This window comes from Desmodus rotundus, chromosome 8 (genome assembly GCF_022682495.2).
Source record: "Desmodus rotundus isolate HL8 chromosome 8, HLdesRot8A.1, whole genome shotgun sequence".
Taxonomy (NCBI): Eukaryota; Metazoa; Chordata; class Mammalia; order Chiroptera; family Phyllostomidae; genus Desmodus; species Desmodus rotundus.
In genome coordinates this window covers 93,615,428-93,632,657 of record NC_071394.1, presented here as the reverse complement: position 1 = coordinate 93,632,657, position 17,230 = coordinate 93,615,428, and the positions used below count along the sequence as shown (strand labels likewise).

The window sequence follows — 17,230 nt, the reverse complement described above, 5'->3', positions numbered from 1 at the left end:
GGGCTCTTGATTTAGATTCACAAGGCTATTCAGCCTTGTTCATTCCTGTGGTTGTTGTTTTGAGATTTCATCATGGATTCCTTCTTCAAGTCAAGTTTGATGTTTAGAAGCCAGATGCAATGGACATACGTCAGGATGGCCATTCAAAGAGTGCTCCCCACCTTGGCATCTCCTCCATCCTTTGGGGAAATGCCCTTGGCATTGGAGGAGGCAGTCACAGATCCATAAATAATGGTCCTGTGCTGAGTGTTGTGGAGACACAGAAGAGAGAACAATTGGTTTTCCCACAAGGAAATCAGGGAAGGCTTCCAGGAACAGGGGGCATCTGGGTTAGTTCTTGGAAGATGAGTAAGAGTTTGACAGGCAGAGAGTGGAGGAGGAAAATGTTCCAATTGGAAGGAATTGCACACACAAAGCCTTGATGTTGTGACTGGGCTTGGATGTCGAGGAAATGTAGGATTGTAGAATAGCCAAGAACTTGGGGCATAGGTGGATCTGGGAAAAGCATGAGGGGTAAAGCTGGAAAAACTGTGTGGAGACAGGTTGAGGATTTGGATGTCATCATGACAACAATAGGGACCCATAGAAGATTGGGGTAAAGCTGGAAAAACTGTGTGGCTTAATCAGATTGAAGTGTGGCAGGGCAGAGTTTTTGATCCTTCCCCTGTCTTTCCTCTCTTTCATCCTCCCTTCTAGGGTGGGGGTCTTGGACCAATATGAATAAAAGACATCTTGGTAGACATTATGAGCATGGAGGTTGTGCAGTGGAAAGTGGTTGCTCCTAGTGACCAAAAGTCTTGGCTTGTGGATGTTTTATTTGGAGGAATCTGGAGCTGGTGAAGCCAGGCAGCTTCCATGTCCACAAAGTTGCAGATGCCACTGAGCACCTGAGACCCTGGGGTGTGAGTGCAAGGGGGTGGTGCCATTGGGAGAGACCTGAGAGAAGGACCTAGGGGACTCCATGTGACCTGAAAGGTGACTTCACAGGAAAAGGTCAGAGTGTTCTGCAGCATTCTCTGGACTCTGAGTCTGATCATTCAATTTCCCTTCTGGAGATCCTGTGATGCACCTGTTACCTCCCCTCTTGGGGTTACCACTGAGCGCATGCACATGCTTCAGACCAGCTCCTGCTGGGGGGCACTGCAGAGCAGGTGAGCAGAAGCCTCACAGTAGGACAGAGGGGTGGTGAGGGCCAGAACTGGCAGTCACTGTGGAGATGGGGGGAAAAGAGATTGGCGGGATTGGGGGTTGAGGAGAGGCCGGAGTTGAGGATAACTAGAGGTTTGCAGTTTGTGTGGCTATGGGGTAGAGGACGTGGATGGTGAAGCCATTGGGCAAGAAGAGGCTGAGGAAGGAGGGGCTGGTCTGCAGAGGAAGGTAATTAGATTGGAGTCACAGCAACATCATCATTGCTCAGGGCTGTGTTTCCAGTTGACCTAAGGTGGGAGGTCCAACATCAGACGGTGGAGGAGAAATCATATCTGTGACATCTTTGGCTTCATGAGAAGCACCTTAATATATCTGACATTACTTATGGCTCCAGTACCTGTCTGCAAGGAGACAAACCTTGTTAATTATGACGAGTGAAACAAAAACACCCAACCTGATTCTTTTTCCCAACAGTGCTCCCAGCTCCCTGTGTAGCCCTCAGTGCAAACATGTGAGGCTATCTCATATGGAAGAAATCTTGGACTATGGCTTGCTACTCACTGCCACGTGATCCTGGGCAAGTAAGTCCTTTCCCTTCTCTTGGCTTTGGTTTCACCATGTGTACCATGAAGAGATAGGACAAGAGAATTTCTGAGGTGCCAACACATGTTCACCACCAGCAACATGATCCTCCTCCATGTTTCCTGCCTTGCTGGGGTGGCGGAGGGAGGCACAGGCCAGCCGCCAGTGCTGATGACAGATGCAAGTCTCTGCAGGCACAGGGGCTAGTGGTTAGTGTTGTCCCCAGGCCTCAGAAGGCTGGGGTGTCTCACAAAGCAAATTCAATTTGTGTGTGAAAACTTCAGTGACCAAATAGACTGGCCTTTTAAACTTCCAAATTGGTTTTGGGGACAAATGGATTGGAACTGTAGGAAGGGAGGGAGACAGGGAGGACCAGCTCACAGTGCATGGACTTGCTGGCAAACAGCCTTGCCCATTATGAGATTAGCATCTCTGACTTTTGCTGCAAACAAACCACTCTGTCCTCCTTGCCTGCCAGAAGCCAAGAATGAAAACCTCCCCATGTTTTGCCTAGAGAGGAGGGCAGCCAGACTTATGTGGTTCTCAGAATGTGGTTCTAGTTGGTTAAGTCTGAAGCACCCAGGCTGGGTGTATGTGTGGACCTGCTAAAGAGCTCCTGGAGAAATGCTTTTCAAAGTCATGGCCACTGGTTGGATCTTGAGTTGTCATGGGTCAGTTTTCTTAACCTGTGGGGCAGAGATTTTCTTATTCCCAGCTTCTGGGGAAGCAACCTTATTTCATCATGTGAGCCTCAGAGTCATGGTGAACTCCTTGCTGTCCTTGTAATGAGGCACCCTGAGACTGAGTCCCTCTGTCTTTGCAAGTGTGAAAGTCTGAAATCTAAAAGTTAGTTTTTTTCTCTATTTCTCCACAGAGGGGACAAAATCATCCTTGCAGAAAATGGCTCAGAAGCCCAGGATGATAAAGTCCCTGCATAGTAATGTGTACTGTACATTCATTCATCCATCCATCCATCCATTCATTCATTCATCACATATTTATTTCCCAGGTCCTGTTCAGGGAGTTAAGCATGCAGCAGGAAACAAAAGAGACAAACACCTGTCCTCATGGAGACTACATCCTGATTATAGGGTGGCGAGACAGATATTAAAGAAAATTAATAGTAAGATAGTTAATGTGTTGGATAAGAACAAGTGCTATGAAGGAAAACTGAAGTAGGAACCAGGAATAGGGAGCTGGAGATTTGGTGGGGTTGTTTAATTTTAAATAAAGGGCCAGGGAAGGCCTCATTGGGAAGGTGATGTTTGACCAAAGTCCTGAAAGATGCAAGGGAATGAGTCATGTGGAGATCTGGAAGGGAATTTCAGGCAGAGGGCACAGCTAGTGCAAAGGCTGTGAGCTGAGAGTGTGCCTGGCATGGCTTAGAACAATGGGGAGGCTGGGGAGGCTGGGGTAGGGGACAGTGGGGCCCCAGGGCAGAGGTGATATGGGGGAGGAGGTACAGGTGGACATTTGCAACCCATGGTGTGGGCTGGGCTTTCAGACCCAGGGAGATGGCAGTGAGGGAGGGTGTTGCTCGAAGGATTGTCATGTGACTTGTAGTTACAGAGGAACCAGGCTCCGGGCTCTGTTAATGGAGGCTCTGGGAGTAGGGACAAAGGGAGCCACAGGGAGCCCAGGGAGGAAACCCCTGCAGTGATGCGGTGGGAGGGGCAGGGACTCAGAAACCAGTGGAAGCAAGTAGTCACACTGCAATGTGACCCAGACTGTGGATGTGACGTGCTGACATTGCACTGGGGGCACGAGGACAAGAGGGGAATTCAGGGTTCGATGGCCAGAGCTGAGGTGTCTGTTAGACACCCCAGTGGAATCCTAGCTGGAAAGAGGGTCTGTGATCAGAGGAGAGGGGCAAATTTGGAAGTTGTCCATGTAAGAACAGCCATGAAGCTGAATGAAATCACCCAGGAATGAGTGTTGATGAAGATATGATGAGCCCAGGCACCCTGGTATTTAGAGATGGGGGTTGAGGAAGTGCCACCCCCGGCTCACCACCCCCGGGAACTGTTGTGAGAGCAAGAACCGTGATTCCTGACATCTTTGTGAACTGTAGGGGCTGTGGGGCCCTGTCAAGGTGGACTTGGTGAAAGACTCCACCGTTGGCCTCCTTCCCAGGAAGAAGGTCCCAGGAGATGTACATGTGGGAAGTCAGTCGGGGTGCTCTTGGGAGCCAGTCCTGTCAGGGAGCAAAGGCAGCAGGCCCACGTGGAGGGAGAGTCCTGCTGTGAGGCCTCAGCTGATTCCATGGGGAGCTTGGTTTTCCCTTCAGAGTGGCCCTGAACTTAGGCATGAAGGCCCTGCATTGACCAGTTGTTGGATGTGGGCCTCCCTGGAGGGTGGGACATACCCTTAGGCACGGCATCTCCCTTTGGCTCAGGCACTGGGGGAGGACAGGGTTCTGGGACCTTGAGCATCCAATGCTGCCATAAGTTGGGGAGCGAGTCCTCCATCCTGATGGGGACCCGAAGCACGTCTCTGGGGGAAGTGACCAGGCCCTTATAGGACTATTAAGAGAGTTGGAGAGTTTGGGGTTCCCTGGAGAGTCAGGACTGGTGGAATCCAGGAGCTGCAATATGTCCACAATCTAGGTTAGGTTTTCTTTTGTGTTCCAAAATTTCCACAGCTGAATTCTGTAAAGTGAGAAAGCCTGGTTCCAGAGACTCACAGGACAGAGCTCACTTATGTCCAGGTGGTGAGGGAGGAGGAACAGAGGCCTGCAGGAGCTGAGAGCATCAGGCCAGGTGACGAGGGGCAGCACACCCAGCGTGGATGAATGCAATGATGAGTGTTCCTCAGAAACTTCCAGAAAGACCAGGGAGGTCTGAGTTACTGTGTTGAAGTGTGACTTTTCTGTTGTCAAGGACACAGAGGTTCAGACTATCATCACTCAGCCAGGAAAGAAAAGGACAGGCTTCCTGAAGGCCAAGGAATTGCAGCCACGAATTTCACAACTTTCCTCTGCTGTTTACCTGTTCAGTGGGTTGGACAGCCAGCCCTACAGGGACTGAGCCATTTCCTAGCTGGGTCAGTGAAAACTGTGCCACTCTTTTCCCCCAGATTCTTATAATGATATGCAATCATGCACATTATTTTTAGCAGTCAACATGAGGGCCTTAGTGCCAACGGATCTTGCTCGAATCCTGGCTTGGCCACACATGAGCTGTGTGACCTTGGGTAAATCATTTACCCTCTTTGAGCCCCTGATTCCTTATCTAGGGAGAGTAATATCTACCTTACTGTAAGGGCATAGGCAAGAAAGCACCTTTCCTGTCTCTGCAGTTAGGAGCCTATGACTTGGGCCTGCGGGGATGTGCCAATCACCCTGGCTCCCAGGGAGACGATAGTGCTTGAGTGCAGTGTTCCAGGAACCTCCCCCTTGGGCAAGTTTCTTATTCCTGCCATGGGCACCACTGTTCCCCATACACCCAGCCTGCAGATAAGCCGGCGACAATGTTATCGTAGCTGCCAGGCCCTTTGGGGCAGAATTCCTTTGTTGGGCAGTCTTGGCTCCTGCAGGGGTTCTGGGTGGATTGAGGTTTAGATGGGCTGCTGAAAGGGCCAGGGGCAGGGCCTGGCTCCTAGTAGACGCTCAGTGAGTGTTCACTGGATGGACACAGTCATTGATCCAGAGCTCTATAGATGGTAGGCAAGACCTTCATCTGGAAAGAGCAAGGCTGGAGTTGGAATGAGTGCTCACCCATCACTGTGTGATCCCAGGCAAGTCACTTCATCTCTTGGAGCCTTTTAAAACCGTCTGTCAAGTGGAGATACTGATGACAACTGTGAACTGTAAAGTGCAACCCAAGTGCCCACCAATGGGTAAATGGGTAACGAACATGTGGGCCAAACATACAAAGGAATATTATTCAGCCTTGAAAAGGAAGGAAATTCAATTGCATGCTACCATATGGATGCCTTCAAGACACTGTGCTAAGTGAAATAAACCACTTCCCTAGACCTGGTTGTCACCAATTTTCCAGTGATGTTCCTGACCATCCAACCAAACCATTTTTCCACAGCTCATGAATTGGTTTAGACAAGGGATGTCAAACTCATTTTCACCAGGGGCTACATCAGCCTCTCGGTTGCCTTCAAAGCACTGAATGTAATTTTAGGACTGTATAAATGTAACTACTCCTTAACTAGGGGCAAGAACCTTGGCACTGCCACCAGGTAGAAACAAGGTGCTGGGCCAGATAAAACAAGGTGGAGGGCGGGATTTGGCCCGTGGGCCTTGTGTTTGACATCTGTGGTTTAGACTCTTAACCTGTGGCCACTTCTTCTTCCAGGCAAAATGCACAATCAGGTGCACTGTTGAAATTTCTGCTCACTGCAGTATTTCCCTTCACCTGACCTTCAGGAATGTTCTAAAAGGGACTGTAGCACCACAGGATCCACTTTTGGACTTTGAACCCAGTTTGCACACATTCTGAAACCCCAAACTGTTACATTCTACAACTCCTGCCAGCTTTGTTTAATTATTAAGCTTCTGCTTTAATACTCTTCAGAGAGGCCCAATCCAACAGAAGGAAGCTCTTTTCACTATTCAGGTCTTCCCTTTGGTAAGTTGAAGATGGTTCCCCACTCTTGACCAGCTCTCAGTATTTGTGCTCATGGGATATGTGTCCTGAGATTCAATTTTGGTTCCTCCTCTCTGTGACAGCCATTTAAACACTTGTTGAGCCCTCCCTCTAGGCATTTCCCCCACCTTCACAGCCCACGGCAGTCATGCAATGTGATTTCTAGACTTCCCTTCTGAAGCCGTGCACGACCCCAACATGTTTCCCACCACTAGGACAGAGCCCCAAGGTTCAGAGACCACACTCTGAGATTATGTAGACTTTATTTCCAAGAACAAACAAGGTTCTCAGACAGCGATAAAAGTCTCGAGTTAGCTCTTGGACAGCTGGCTTCATTCAACATTCGTTTCATGAGTACTTAAAGTGTGCAGGGCTTGAAGAGGGCAACGATGGATCATGTCCATGGACCACTGAGGTTCAGGAGGCGCAGCTCTAAGAAGCCCACCTTTGACATCGACAGCAGTGACACAAGTGAAGGTAAAGTGCCTGGCACACAGTTGGGGCCTCCCTTCCCACATCCCAGACTCCTTTGGTACTAGTGGGAGGTGGGAACCATATTAGTCTCACACTGGCCGGGGTCCTAGCATTAGTGGTGCTTGTTCCTGACCCCATGAATACCGGGTGGTGATGGGTACACGATTTTCCCTGAGTCATTCAAGCACGCTGTCATAGACAGCATTCTCGTCTCGGTGCCTAAGCAAGATTGGAAAGGTCTAGCAACTGGTTTGTTCATCTTCCATGTATTTTAAGAGAGATTTATTAACACATTCCTGCATCATCTAACTAGTGTGCAGTGAGGGATTGTCACTCCTTTTGATGTACACTCCCGGGTTCCTGAGCTACAACTCGTGATTGTCTGTATTTTTGCAGCCTCGAGATTTCTGGTCCCTTTCATATTCGGCTCTATTTAACATTCTGTCTCTTCTTCTTGCCATTTAAATGATTTCCTATGATTGTTTCTTTCAAACGCCCAGGAGGGTTTTAGGAAAGTATATATTGTTACTTAAAAAGTACTCAAGATGCAGTCATTGTACGTTGTTTTAGTTAAGCCACAGGTAGTCGCTCCATGTATTGATCATCTATCTATCTATCTATCTATCTATCTATCTATCTATCTATCTATCTATCACGTCTCAGCTCAAATATATACACATACATATACAGACATAGACATATGAGGTCTGTCCGGAAAAAGTCCAGCCATTGTTAATATAATGAGAATGGTTTGTGTGACACTGATGCAACCTGGCAGCCACAGGAGAGTGGACTGGAATGCACATGTGTGAATAATGATGACTTCACTGTACTAGTCAGTGGGGCATAGACACTATTGAGTGAGCATGTATACTGTATAGCTACCGCATTCAAAATGACTGAGCTAGTAGAGCAATGAATTTGAATTAGATTTTGTATTAAGCTTGAACATTCCTCCATGGAAACAATTTGGATGAGTCAGAAGGCCAGAGCTATGGACAACTGGTGGTTGGCAGCTTCATCATGATAATGTGCCTGCTCATACATCACGTCCTGTGCAGAGATTTTTGGTGAAACATCAAATCACCCAGGTGTCTTAGTCCCCCTACAACCAAGATTTGGCACCCTGCAACTTCTGGCTTTTCCCCAAACTAAAATCACCTTTGAAAAGGAAGAGATTTCAGACTGTCGATGAAATTCAGGAAAATACAATGAGGCAGCTGATGGTGATTGGGAGAACTGTGTAAGGTCCCAAAGTGCCTACTTTGAAGGGGACTGAGGTATCATTGTCTTATGTACAATGTTTCTTGTGTCTTGTATTTTCTTCAATAAATGTCTCTATTTTTCATAGTACATGGCCGGATACTTTCTGGACAGACTTCATAGACACAGACACACACTTGCATATTATGTTTAGAATAAAATATACACACAGCCAGTCACAAACATCCTGCTTTTATGGAGACAATTCTATAAGGTCTTAAAACCATTGCTTAATGTATAAAGGTATCAAAAGACTAATTCATTCTTCAGGATCTTGCTCTTTCTCATGTATATATAGCAATGAAAAATACATAACTCTCAAGTTTAAGAAATTCAGTGCTCTTACCAACCATAAAAACCTATTTGTGGGCATTGAGTCATCTGAGGGGATTTCAGAAGCATTTGTCAAATATTGCTGCTGCTTACAGACTGCTCACACAGTTCTGTGTGGGGTGGGCAGTGAATGATGAGGGCGAAGGCAGTAGAAAGAGACTCGAAGCACTTTGTGGCACACCTTGGAGCCGTGTCTGTGTGGTGTCGCCATGACAGATCAGTCACAGAGCGTCCCTGATGATGCAGTCACCAGTGTTCGTGGGGGACTGTCATGCACATCCCCCCGGGCTTTGCTGGGCTGGGCAGACCAGGGCCAGGCTACTCGCTTTGCCCTGGGGAGAAAGGCTTCCTTGGCCAAGGAGTTCCAGGCCCAGATGTGAGGGGCCATTGCCAAGGATGCAGCACAGGGGCTGCCAGAACACAAGTTTCCTACTTCCACCACCAGGTGACCCAGGTCCAGGTGTTCATTGTATAGACTCCTCATCCAGAGGGGAAGGGTGATCTTCCAAGGGGCTGAAGGAGTGCTGAGACCCAGTGCAAAAGGCTTGGGAAGAGATCTTGAAAAAATCCACAGGTGTTTCACAGGGGGCTAGGTTGGTGTGGTCATAGCAGGGGCTCTCATAGCCTGGAGTGGGGGCTGGCTGCACCCACAATGTGCTGTGTGACCTTGTTTCTTCCCCAGTAAGATGAGGCTGGTGCTCAAGACTTCAGAGGTCCCACCCAGATCTTCTCTCTCCCTTGGGGAGGTAACCTCCTTGTGGTTCTTACATTTTTCTGTATCCCCACTCCACTCTACAACACTTAGAAGTCTGCCTCTGACTGATGAGCAATGCAGCACGGTCAAGAGGTCCGACTCTGCAGTCGGAGAAATGGGCATCATAAAAGTGCCCACCTGGTAGGGTCATGAGGACACAGGTGACTAGAGGCTGGCAGGTAGAAATTTTGGTGAGTAGGAGCTCCAAGAACCCTTGGAGTCGGGTCCAGAACAGCTGCTCTGATGGACAAGGTACTTCCCTTCTGATGTTTCCCTCTGTTGTATTCAAATGGGGTAACAATGGGTTGTCGTTCTGGGAGGGGCCAAGGGTAGTCGCTCAGATCCTGGCAGCCTGAGCCCACTGGAAGGACAGAAACCTCTTTGGCTGGACATCTGGACCATGGACAGGGATCTGAATGATGAGGACAGTAAGTACAGCCAGGTGGGTGTGGGGCTCCCACCTCTGTCACAGGCACTGAGCCGAAACCTTGCTCTGCCCTTAGTGCTATTTCAGGTTCTGTGTCTACCCTGCCGAGAGCATCCCTTCCTTCCTTCCTTCCTTCCTTCCTTCCCTACGTGTGCAAAGCCCATTTACAGCCTATGGGCTGTTCTTCTACAGGGGTCTCGGAACAATGGAAAAGGATGGTAAAAACTCAAATTGAGAACTTTTCTCCCCAGCCATGCTAATCCTGTCCAAGTCTCATAATTTATCCCTCCTTTCTCAAGTTGATAGTCCCCACCTCCTCCAGAGCCAAATGTAAGGGTGACTATCAGGATTCTTATTTCAATCCCAGTTGGGTTCAGTTCTTAGATGAGGTTAATTTTAAAGAAATGTCATGAAAGATCTTTGCTCATGGTCTCCCTCTAGCTAAGAGTCCACATGTTCATTACTGCTCCTGAAACAGCCTGGGTGACCCCATTCTGTCATCACTGGGACAGAAATACAATGAAATCTAAGGACTATTTAAAGAGATGAAGAAAGAAATGGTATTTTTAGGAAAAAAATGTGCTATGTTTAAAAAATGGAAATTTTTGATTCTGAATTTGGAATGATGAATGTGGTCCCCACTGGGAACTGGGAGGCTTCGGTTCAAATCCTGACTCTGCTGTGAATTGGCTGTGTAATCGTGAGCAAGTTATTTAACCTCTCTGAGCCCCAGTGTTCTCATCTATAAAGGGAGATTGGGTGAGGAGCCCTTAATCTGAAGACCATGAGGGTGTGGGCAAAATGCTGTGTGAATGTGTGGCTTTTTAAAAAGTTTTAAAACGTTTTTTTGGAGATGGGGTGCACAGATTTCATTTGAATCCCAGAGAGGCCTCTGACACTAGCACATTTTCGTAGTTACTGACCTCGGTGACCTTGAATGTCCCTCGAAGGTCCAACACTCTCTATTGTCTTTAATGATGTTATCTTATAGTTTTAAGCTTCAGTGCCAAAGTGAGATATAAAATGAACTCATACTAATCTTAGAGCTCAGTTTAAATTTTTTTTTAGTCCTTTTTCATATTGAAGTGGGAGCTATATGAAGATATTTTAGCATGTGTTTAAGGAGGACCTAATCTGATATATTGGAAATTATATATTCATAGTCTTATTTTAATAAGCTTCTACTAACATTCAAATGTAATATTTCCTTTTCAAAACACCGCTCATTAGCAGTCTTTCAATTTATACTTGGAGTTTCTCTTAGTAGAAATGGGCTAAGTCAGATCTCAGTTCAAATCCAAGCTGTGACTCCTAATTGCTGGGTGACTTTGTTTAAGTTCCTTAACCATTCTGAGCTTTATTTTCCCCAATTAAAATAGAGATGGTGTTATCTTGCAGATTTAGTAAAGGATTAATTGAATGCATTGGGTTGGCCAAAAAGTCTGTTATTTTTTCTTTATAAAATGAAAGACACATTTTTCATTTTCACCAATAACTTTATTGATTTGTATATTTTGAGTATGTTGGCTGTCTCCTGCTATTGGCTTCTAGTGGGTAGAGGCCAGGGGTGCTGCTAAACATCTTCCAGTGCACAAGACAGCCCCACAGCAAAGGATTATTTGGTCAAAATGTCAATAGTACCAAGAAACTTCACAAACTACTGCATAAGTCTTTTTTTGTGTTTCAGTTGCATGTTTTTCTTGAAATAATAAAGCATAATGTGTCAAAAATGTTGCATATTTTCTTCCATCTTCAATATTAAAATGGCTGCACAAAAATTCACTGATTTTGATGTTTTTTTTAATGCACACTGATATGACAGCTGTCACAATGCAATGTAACGAAGTTGTTTTGAATGAAATTAAAGACAACTAAGCACTATTAGAGCCATTGTATGGGAAAAACATAATGAATTTTTTGGCCAACCCAATAAAATGCCTAAAACCTCACTCAGTCCAGAGTAAGCATAAAATAAATATTGACTCTGGAAAATTATCAGATCTTGTCCCCCAAAGCTTTAAAATTAAACTGTTATATTAATGGATGGTATCATCACCTGTGATGTTCTAAAAGCATGTGGGCATCGTCCTTTTAGTAAGCAAGGTGAGACCAAGGTGAACGCTTTAGTTCCCTTGCGATTCTAAAATTTATGATAGACCTTGATTCCATCATTGGGTCACCCTATGTGCTGACTTCTAATATAATCAACCCCTAGGTCAGCACTACTGAAAGGGATGGAATAATCCAGAAAAGTTTTTAGTAACTAAGTCGGTGAACTCTGGAACACTGTAAATTTTTTCTTTTGGACTTACTAGTTGCTATAGGACTTCCATAATTTACATGCTCCATGTTAGGTGAGAGATGGCTGCCCACTTTGTCCAGTTGAGTTCTCCCTCCCAGTCACTGAAGTGCTGTTCCTTGGTTTTTGAGTCTATACTGTGGGCGGCTTCAGCGAGAGAATTATCTTCCTCCGATGACACACACTTTGGGACTAAAGGTGGTGTGGATGTGGACACTCTGGGATGTGGCTCCCCCATGGAAGTCACATGGAAGGCTGTTTAGCACTGCCACCATCATGCCGGGTTGCCTCTGACAGTGTCACCAACTGGAGGCAGCGTCTACCGCCACTGACTCGAACACCTTCAGTGGTGGGCTGGTTCCCTCTACAGCTGACACTGTCACAAGTTTTCTTACTTTCAGTTTTATCTCTTTCCCTAGAGCTTCTATTCTTTGGTATTTATTCTGCCTCCCCCGCCCCTCGCCCAGCCAGCCACTCAGAACCTGTCTGTTCTCTGTTTAAAACAAGAACTGTTCAGAGTGTTTGTTTCTTTAGCTCGACCAGGTCCTGCTTCTTCAGCAGTCCCAGATATAATGTGTTTTTAATCACCCTTCTCTTGGAGGGAGACTTAAACCCTCCCAGAAATGGTAAGTGAGAGTCTTCAGGTAAGATGGGCTGTAACTAGAGCCTCTGGTAATTTTAGGAGGAGGCTGCTCTGGTCCGGTACCACAGGACCTCTGTGACATCTCTTTACTCCTGGGCACTGGTCCCTAAGGAGGTGGGGGGCAATGATCTGAGGCCACAAAATTGTCACCACCAGTGACTCAGTGCTGAAGAGATGGGACTGTCCTCTTGCCATCTGGACCAGCTCAGCTCCCCAAAGGCTTGTTCATTAGAGTGCTCCTCACCCCTGCCGAGCTGGCAATCCCAGGCTGGATCTGAAGTCATTAAGGTCACTTGAAGCTATCACTGGACTTCCGGGCATGGGCCCAGCTGTCAAGAGCCCCGACCTTGGGGCCTCAGTGTTTTTCACACATCCCTTAGGATGTAGGCATGCCCACCAGGAATGCAGGTCTTCCCTGCCAGGTTGGCCCTGGCCTCACGGGATCAATCTAGTCTTCCCTGCAGGCTGCCACGTTCCTGGAAGGGGATTGTGGATCTGGCAACTCCCAATGCAAAGATATTGTCCCCTTTGGGGGGGAAGAAATAAAAGCTTTAATGATGTCATACCATAGCTTAGAGAAGATCCCAAGAACTCTCCCAAATTTGTTCACAGTGCCCTCTCTTATTCACAGCACTGTTTGCTCCTCTCAGTGACCATACTCCTTGAGCCCTGTTTTAGGGAAAGGATATCAAGGCCCCCTCTCCCCCCAGTTAAGTGAGTTTTCCTCTAGGACTACACAGCAGGCGAGCTGTTTTGTGCTGTGCTCATGGCCGGGAGAACGAGGATGTATAAAACACTGACCTATCTTCAAGGTGTTCAAAGTATAGTAGGGGAGGCAGACCCCAAACAGGTATTTTACAAATGATAATTCTTATAAAGCTATTTGGCAAAAGCAGTGGTAGTGAGTGCAGTTCTCTCTCAAAAGCAATGGAGTTCTGAGATCACAGAGAAGGAGAACCACATCCAGGCGGGCTTTGCAGGAGGAGAGACCTGGGCTGAGTCAGGCTGAACCAGGTGATGAGGTGTCGTGGGCAGGAACAGCCAGAGCAAGGGCTGGGAGAAATGGCATGGTGCCTGTATGAACATAAATGCAAACCTCAGTGTCGTGAACTGACAAGTCACCTCTAGAAAGGAGAGGCAGCTCTTAGAAAGCCCAGCCCCAATGTGGGCCTCTCTGGGTGCTATGGCACTTTCCACAGGTGTGGGTTCTACATTCTCACTTACTGAAGATGTAACATTTGCTGCATTTGGGCCCGCCAGAGGGGCCTATATAACTTCTGGGAAAACTTCTTCCAGATCTTCTTTCCCCCATTTCTCTTCATTTTGGTCTCACTCACATTATATTTGCTTCCCCAAATATTTTCTCAATGGTCCTTACACTAAATCTCCCACACGACTCTCTCAAGCCTCAAGCAGGTTTGTCTCTCTCTCTCCTCCTTTTTACTCTGTTGTTTGTGTTCTCACCGTCCCCAGTTAGCTGTCTTCCTTCCTCTCACCCTGTTCTGGTTGACATAGGAAGAGTTTTCTCCCATGGTGTGAGCAGATGAGAACCTTTTCTTCCTGTCCCACAGGTAACATAGGGCCAAATCTGACAAGTTCAGGAGCTTGGACGGTAGCTGTGGGTCGTAGTGAGCCACTGCAGTATTTAAGAGAGGGGACGACCTGGTCAGGCTTTCTGGTCTTGCTAGGAAACCCTTTAATCAGTGTAGCCAATTGTTTGTTTGTTTGTTCTTCTTGGCAAAACAGGATTTCTTTCTTTTCTTTATCTTCTAATCACCCGAACCTCCTTATCTTTCTCTTCTCTATTATTTTAAATTGTGGTAAAATGCATATAGCACAACATTGTCCATCTACACCATTTTTAAGTGTACAGTTCCGTGACATTAAGCACATTCACTTGTGTAACCGTCATCATCATCCATCTTCAGAACGTTTTCATTTCCTCAACTGAAACTGTCCCTATTAAAGTAAAACTCCCCATTCTCCCTACCTCCACCCCTGGAAAACACCATTCTACTTTCTGTCTCTGTGAATTTGACCACTTGAGTATCTCTTGCACCTTCTTCAGTATAATTTAAGTCAAGTCATTTTATGTGCATCAACTGTATGCAAGAAGCAGGGGTTCCCTGTCTAAAAGGGGTTCTCCTACTTGTTGAAGGAGACAGAATATAAGACAAGGCAAAGCAAGATAGCAACGGGGAGCCATCTGAGCAGAGAAGCGGCAAATTTCAAAATTCCAGTGCTTGTAAGATGATTAATCTGGAATTGGGGGCAGAAGATGTGGGCTCTGTTTATCCTCTGAAATAAAGAGATTGGCATTTAAGAGAGAAAGTTAAGAGGCTATCCATTAATTATGCCTTTCTTTGCAAGGAAAATTCCTTTCTGTACAAATGAAAAGTAGCTGGTGGCTGGTGAGCAGAAATACTGCGTTGGTAACTCCGCAAACTTTCTCAGCAGCCATTTGATGCTGTTTGCATGGAGCAGGAGGGTGTTCAGCCACGAGGAAAGGTCACTGGGCTTGGAGTGAGGACCTGAGTTCTAAGTACTGTTTCTGTCTCTGCTCTGAATGTCTGAGCTTGTGGCCCCAAATCTCATCTCTGGGCCTCATCTTGTTGTGTTACAAAATGGGGAAAACAGTGGCGGTTGTAAAGCACAGAAGAGATCATGCCTGCACCATCTTTTTGTGAGCTATGGGACAAAACGCATGTGTTGGGGTGGGGTGACCCAGCTGGACAACTGCCCTGGCACTCAGCCCCAACACCATGGAAACAGTGCAGTGCCTGATGGCCCCCTTTGGAGTGCCCTACGCCGGGTGTCACACAATGCCCCGTGACGTCTGCGTTCCTGTTGTGCCCGATGAGATCTGCACAGGAAATGACGCATCCGCCTGCGGGTCAGCCTGGAGTCCTTTATTTTTGTACATAACATAATGGTGGGATTAATTTAGCTCTGACGAGTTATGACTGCCCTGGGAGGTCAGGGTGGCTCCTGGATGATGGATGGAGCTCTGAGTTTCCTGCCTCTCATTCTTCCCCTCTTCCTTCCCCTTTGGTTTCCAGCAAGATGTAGCAGCCATGTGGCATTTCTCTGTCTTCTTGTGGTGGACAGTATTGATGTCCTAGCTGACCCAAGACTTCTGGGTGGGTGGGGGCCATCCCAAGGGAAAGGGCTGTGGTGGTCTTGCCTTTTTTTCTATGCTTGACATTTCCATTGTCCCCCAGCTTAAAAGGATACAAAAAAGAGGAAGACCTTGCCTCTTTAGGTCCACGGCATTGATTGAGCATTTATTAAATGCCAGGCTCAGGGCTCAGAGCTGTGTACACACTGTGTCACTAGAAAGGCACTATTTTCTGCTGTTTCATAAGTGGGGTAGTTAAGCTCTGCAAGGACGCGTGGCTCGCACAGGGTCATGTATGACATGGCTCATCTCCAGGGCACCAGAGCCCAGGTTTCTAACCACTGAGCCTCAGGAATTCCGAGTCCAGTCACCCTGGCTACAGTCCAACCATGACCTTCATCTTTAATTCTGATAACTGGGCTCACAGGAACTGCAATGGATGTGCATGGGTCTTGGTTCCAGAAAGTTCAAATTCCACCTCCACCTTCCTGACCCTTTCAAGCCCATCCATACAGGGTGGGCAAAATACAGCTGAAGTACCAAATCTGACCCACAGCCTGTTTTCGCAAAGTTTTATTGGGACAAAGCCATTCTCATCCAATTGTATATAGTCTGTGGCTGCCTTGAGGCCACAGTAACTGAGCTGAGTAATTGAGAGAGACCACATGGCCCACAGACTCTACAATATTTACCACCTGACTATTTACAGAAAATGTCTGCTGGACCCTGGGTCCCTAGTGGCTAAAATAGCTTAGAATGCTAATAGACTCATTAGAAACAAACTATTGGGAACCAAGGTATGAACACAAATTCCACGTCATCACATTGGGGACTTCAGTCTCCATTGGCAGGACTCAGTTTGAAGCTTTGGGACGATGTCACTTTGTGCCACACCTATGTCTATCCTGGCTCTCCCATCTGTTTCTTGGCAGAGTCATTTGCTTACAGACATAAGTTTTCCTGCTAAAAAAAGGCACTGTCTACACCTGCAAACACTCCTAATTCAGCTTCCTTTGTAAGTTTCCTGCAAGGAGAAAGAAACTTGGAGCTGCCTAGGTGTTTGAGGACAAAGACATTTCTAATTTGGGTGTAGGGGTAGGACAGGTTTGTTCATTTGTGTTAATGACACCCCCTCCCCTCATTGTTCTTGGCCACACGTTTCAGGATTTTAGGCTTTTTCTCCACCTGCCACCTCCACTTCCAGACAAACTAGGCTGCTGCAATTTAGAACAAGATCTGCCTAGTCTTCTGGCCTCTGTTTTTATTAAACTCCAAAGGACAGGACATAGTTTTCTTTTTGTGGAGGTCGGAAGCTATAGGTTTTAAAGAGCTGCCAAAAGAAAAACAAAACAAAACAAAGGAAGCTCTAGGGGATGTGGTGGATCAATTGGAAGTTTGACTGAGTGTGCTTCAGTGACTTAATGCAGAGAGAATCACCTTCCATTGACCATTTTTACTGGTTTACCCTTTAGAACCAACTTCCTGTGATTGTATGGGCAGCTAGAAAGATAGTGGAGGGATTCTTGTCCCTCAGCATGGGGGCTTCATGGGCAGGTTTGAGGGGTGGCCCAGTGGGCGGGAACTGGAACA

The 17,230-nt window shown here is 46.8% G+C and overlaps 1 protein-coding gene across 4 annotated transcripts in view; it reads left to right on the top strand.

Annotated features, from left to right (window-relative positions):
- The first annotated feature begins 6,688 nt into the window (after positions 1-6,688).
- The window catches only part of SSUH2 (ssu-2 homolog), a 30,079-nt gene continuing 19,537 nt past the window's right edge, over positions 6,689-17,230 (top strand). For 2 of the 4 annotated variants that reach the window (XM_045192330.2, XM_045192329.2), the window contains exon 1: positions 6,689-6,806. In XM_045192330.2, the coding sequence (XP_045048265.2) occupies positions 6,719-6,806 (88 nt within the window). In that variant the 5' untranslated portion in view covers positions 6,689-6,718. Of the gene's footprint in view, positions 6,807-9,510; positions 9,582-17,230 lie in introns of those variants that run through there. The other 2 variants (XM_024556778.3, XM_053929913.1) reach the window with 1 other exon arrangement.